The following is a 5,082-nucleotide window of genomic DNA, read 5'->3' as shown; positions in this document are numbered from 1 at the left end:
TACAGTACGACCCCTACAATAATATGGGTAGTACTGTACGACCTCACCAATAACGACCATCACCGTTGCCTCTCCCTCGTGTCTCTAACAAGGAAGAGCGAGACCTATTGACACAGCCGCTAGTGGATGAGATCAAATATATTCAGTGACCAGGGGCCAGATTAACGAAGCGGTTACGCAAGTACTTACCAGCCTGTCCATCTTTTTTCAATCTTAAACGGCTTTGTTTACAATTTTTAAACAGTTAATGAGCTCCGAAGCACCAGGAGGCTGTTTATAACAATAAAAACAGTTGATTAAGGTTGTAAACTGTTTAATAAGTGTAACCAAAGCCGTCAAAGATTGAGGAAAGATGTACACGTTCGAAAGTACTTGCGTAACGGCTTCGTGAATCTGGCCCCTGGTTTGCATGACTCGTTTCACAAACATTACTCAATGCATTTGTGTACTGAAGATGTGTGTTCCCCTAATGGAATACTCCACCCAAGTGAGGCAGACTCCACTCACTCACTCCACACCTGTGCCTTCCCTCCTTCCACACCTGTGCACTCCCTCCACACCTGTGCACTCCCTCCACACCTGTGAATTCCCTCCCTCCACACCTGTGAATTCCCTCCCTCCACACCTGTGCCCTCCCTCCCCCGTCACTGATGATGGGGGCAAGAAAGAGGCCAGCGCGCGCGTGACACTTTAATGCCTCGAGTGTGTGATCTTTAACTTATTGATTTCCCGTTGAACAATGTAACTATTTGTATCGTTTTATAATATCCAAGTTTGTGTAGGAGGCGTCCATTGTTGATGGGTGCCAGGGGGGGGGCGCGGGGGGGGGGGGGTGATTAAGGGGCGCCTGGTGCCAGTGGTTATGAATGGTACTGTAATGGTACCGTGCCATTACTGATACTCTAGTCTTATGGTACCAAACTAGCAATACAGAGCATTAGAGGCTTCCGAAGATGATCGTTTATAAATTCTAAATATCACCCATGGTGGGTGACGGATGTCAGCCGTCCATGGTGGGTGACGGATGGCAGCCGTCCATGGTGGGTGACGGATGGTAGCCGTCCATGGGGGGTGACGGATGGCAGCCGTCCATGGTGGGTGACGGATGGCAGCCGTCCATGGTGGGTGACGGATGGCAGCCGTCCATGGTGGGTGACGGATGGTAGCCGTCCATGGTGGGTGACGGATGGTAGCCGTCCATGGTGGGTGACGGATGGTAGCCGTCCATGGTGGGTGACGGATGGTAGCCGTCCATGGTGGGTGACGGATGCCAGCCGTCCATGGTGGGTGACGGATGCCAGCCGTCCATGGTGGGTGACGGATGGTAGCCGTCCATGGTGGGTGACGGATGGTAGCCGTCCATGGTGGGTGACGGATGGTAGCCGTCCATGGTGGGTGACGGATGGTAGCCGTCCATGGTGGGTGACGGATGGTAGCCGTCCATGGTGGGTGACGGATGGTAGCCGTCCATGGTGGGTGACGGATGGTAGCCGTCCATGGTGGGTGACGGATGGCAGCCGTCCATGGTGGGTGACGGATGGCAGCCGTCCATGGTGGGTGACGGATGGTAGCCGTCCATGGTGGGTGACGGATGTCAGCCGTCCATGGGGGGTGACGGATGCCAGCCGTCCATGAGGGGAGGGGTGACGGATGCCAGCCGTCCATGGGGGGTGACGGATGCCAGCCGTCCATGGGGGGAGGGGTGACGGATGCCAGCCGTCCATGGGGGGAGGGGTGACGGATGCCAGCCGTCCATGGGGGGAGGGGTGACGGATGCCAGCCGACCATGGGGGGAGGGGTGACGGATGCCAGCCGTCCATGGGGGGAGGGGTGACGGATGCCAGCCGTCCATGGGGGGAGGGGTGACGGATGCCAGCCGTCCATGGGGGGAGGGGTGACGGATGCCAGCCGTCCATGGGGGGAGGGGTGACGGATGCCAGCCGTCCATGGGGGGAGGGGTGACGGATGCCAGGGCTTGTGAGAGCCGGAACACTGAAGCTGCCCCAAGTAATCATTCCTGCTCACTTGTATACCTTACCAGAAGCACCGGCCTGGAGCCTGCGTCGCACCAAACAACATTATGAAGAACAACGAACAACACTTTACCTTTTTCCTGTCTGTCTCCGTGTCCATGTTGCGTGGTTCTCCGTCCTTGGCTGCCTCCTCCAGCTGGTTGTTAGCGGCGGGCGTCCCGTGGAGCGCCATACCCAGCTGGTACATGAGCTGCGCGAAGGGCACGTCGCCGGCATCTTCCTCAGACATCTTGCGGGCCTGCAGCGCCTCTGGGGCGTGGGCTTTGGGGGAGAAGGCGGCGGCGATGAGGGAAGAGGAGTATGGGTAACGTTCCTCAATACTCCCACCTTCGGGTTCATACTTCTCTCCCTTGTAGTAGTTCTCTATGAGCTCGATGCCGGTGGCAGCCACAGCCAGCACGGCCGCCGCCACCACAGCGCGCGTGACCACATTCACCATTTTTCCTGGCTACAGTTTTCACGAACTTGCGAGCAAGATCAAAAGTTTCGGATTGGCGTTCACTTGAGAGGGTGAGGGAGGGTCGGGCGAGACACGTCCGTCTACGGCGGCGGCTCACTTGCTACTGGCGTGTTCAAGTCTCCAGAGCAGCCAGCAGGCCTCAGGCCACACCCGCGCCACCTGTGCGTGTGAGCGCGTTCACGCGTGCATGCGTGCGTTCACGCGTGCATGTGTGCGTTAACATCCTCCCTAGTGTGAGACCTTGCGAGCGGTGAACCGTGAGCATGTGTGTCAAGAGTAGAGCTGTGTGGAGCCCAGCATCATGGGGGAGGCGGCGTGGTAGAGTGGATTCAGAAACTGGGTTACAGTGCATGGTTCATGTGGCACCAACACCCCCCTTCCCCCCCTCCTCCTCAAGGTTCACATGGCACCAGCACCCCCCTCCCCCCCCCCCTCCTCAAGATTCACGTGGCACCAGCACCCCCCTCCCCCCCCCCTCCTCAAGATTCACGTGGCACCAGCACCCCCCTCCCCCCCCCCCCTCCTCAAGATTCACGTGGCACCAGCACCCCCCTCCCCCCCCCCTCCTCAAGATTCACGTGGCACCAGCACCCCCCTCCCCCCCCCCCCCTCCTCAAGATTCACGTGGCACCAGCACCCCCCGTCCCTCACCCCTCACCAAAACATACACGTCCATGCACACACGCATCTCTGATTAGTTAACCCTCAGTGCTTGTAAAAATTTCCATTCTCATACAGCAAGTCTTGCCGCCGCGTCCAGTACGCGGGAGAGAAAATGAGGATGTCCCATCAGCGTCGTAATTAGGCGACTTAACGGGTTTAATCTTCTGAAGTTTTTGACAGACAATGCATATTAATCTTGAAATTAACAGTGGGAACTACTCTGGGCAATTGTCAGTGGTTGAGTGAGTGACACAGGTCACTGTCAGCGTACTACTGACACTCATTGTACCAGCCTCGCTACCACTAGGCTAACATTGTACCAGCCTCGCTACCACTAGGCTAACATTGTACCAGTTTCGCTACCACTAGGCTAACATTGTACCAGCCTCGCTACCACTAGGGTAACATTGTACCAGTCTCGCTACCACTAGGCTAACATTACCAGCCTTGCTACCACTAGGCTAACATTGTACCAGTCTCGCTACCACTAGGGTAACATTGTACCAGCCTCGCTACCACTAGGGTAACATTGTACCAGTCTCGCTACCACTAGGCTAACATTGTACCAGCCTCGCTACCACTAGGGTAACATTGTACCAGTCTCGCTACCACTAGGGTAACATTGTACCAGCCTCGCTACCACTAGGCTAACATTGTACCAGTCTCGCTACCACTAGGCTAACATTGTACCAGCCTCGCTACCACTAGGCTAACATTGTACCAGTCTCGCTACCACTAGGCTAACATTGTACCAGTCTCGCTACCACTAGGCTAACATTGTACCAGCCTCGCTACCACTAGGCTAACATTGTACCAGCCTCGCTACCACTTGGCTAACATTGTACCAGTCTCGCTACCACTAGGCTAACATTGTACCAGTCTCGCTACCACTAGGCTAACATTGTACCAGTCTCGCTACCACTAGGGTAACATTGTACCAGCCTCGCTACCACTAGGCTAACATTGTACCAGTCTCGCTACCACTAGGGTAACATTGTACCAGCCTCGCTACCACTAGGCTAACATTGTACCAGCCTCGCTACCACTAGGCTAACATTGTACCAGCCTCGCTACCACTAGGCTAACATTGTACCAGCCTCGCTACCACTAGGCTAACATTGTACCAGTCTCGCTACCACTAGGCTAACATTGTACCAGTCTCGCTACCACTAGGGTAACATTGTACCAGTCTCGCTACCACTAGGCTAACATTGTACCAGTCTCGCTACCACTAGGCTAACATTGTACCAGGCTCGCTACCACAAGGCTAACATTGTACCAGTCTCGCTACCACTAGGGTAACATTGTACCAGTCTCGCTACCACAAGGCTAACATTGTACCAGTCTCGCTACCACTAGGCTAACATTGTACCAGCCTCGCTACCACTAGGGTAACATTGTACCAGTCTCGCTACCACAAGGCTAACATTGTACCAGTCTCGCTACCACTAGGCTAACATTGTACCAGTCTCGCTACCACTAGGCTAACATTGTACCAGAATCGCTACCACTAGGCTAACATTGTACCAGCCTCGCTACCACTAGGCTAACATTGTACCAGCCTCGCTACCACAAGGCTAACATTGTACCAGCCTCGTTACCACAAGGCTAACATTGTACCAGCCTCGCAACCACTAGGGTAACATTGTACCAGCCCCACTACCACAAGGCTAACATTGTACCAGCCTCGCTACCACTAGGCTAACATTGTACCAGCCTCTCTACCACTGAACCTCCCAGAGTGGTACCTCACCCCCTCTCGTCCTCCCAGAGTGGTACCTCACCCCCTCTCGTCCTCCCAGAGTGGTACCTCACCCACTCTGGACCTCCCAGAGTGGTACCTCACCCCCTCTGGTCCTCCCAGAGTGGTACCTCACCACCTCTGGTTCTCCCAGAGTGGTACCTCACCACCTCTCGTCCTCCCAG

At 55.5% G+C, this 5,082-nt stretch overlaps 1 protein-coding gene across 2 annotated transcripts in view; it reads right to left on the bottom strand.

Annotated features, from left to right (window-relative positions):
- Window positions 1-2,605, bottom strand: part of dsx-c73A (doublesex cognate 73A) — a 109,371-nt gene extending 106,766 nt beyond the window's left edge. The window contains exon 1 of one of the 2 annotated variants that reach the window (XM_045744974.2): window positions 2,107-2,605. In XM_045744974.2, coding sequence (XP_045600930.1) covers window positions 2,107-2,472 — 366 coding nt within the window. In that variant the 5' untranslated portion in view covers window positions 2,473-2,605. The remainder of the gene's footprint in view (window positions 1-2,106) is intronic. The other variant, XM_045744975.2, reaches the window with a different exon arrangement.
- Window positions 2,606-5,082: the final 2,477 nt, after the last annotated feature.

This window comes from Procambarus clarkii, chromosome 8 (assembly GCF_040958095.1).
Source record: "Procambarus clarkii isolate CNS0578487 chromosome 8, FALCON_Pclarkii_2.0, whole genome shotgun sequence".
NCBI lineage: Eukaryota > Metazoa > Arthropoda > Malacostraca > Decapoda > Cambaridae > Procambarus > Procambarus clarkii.
The sequence above is the reverse complement of the archived record's forward strand: the minus strand, read 5'-3'. Positions and strand labels throughout refer to the sequence as shown.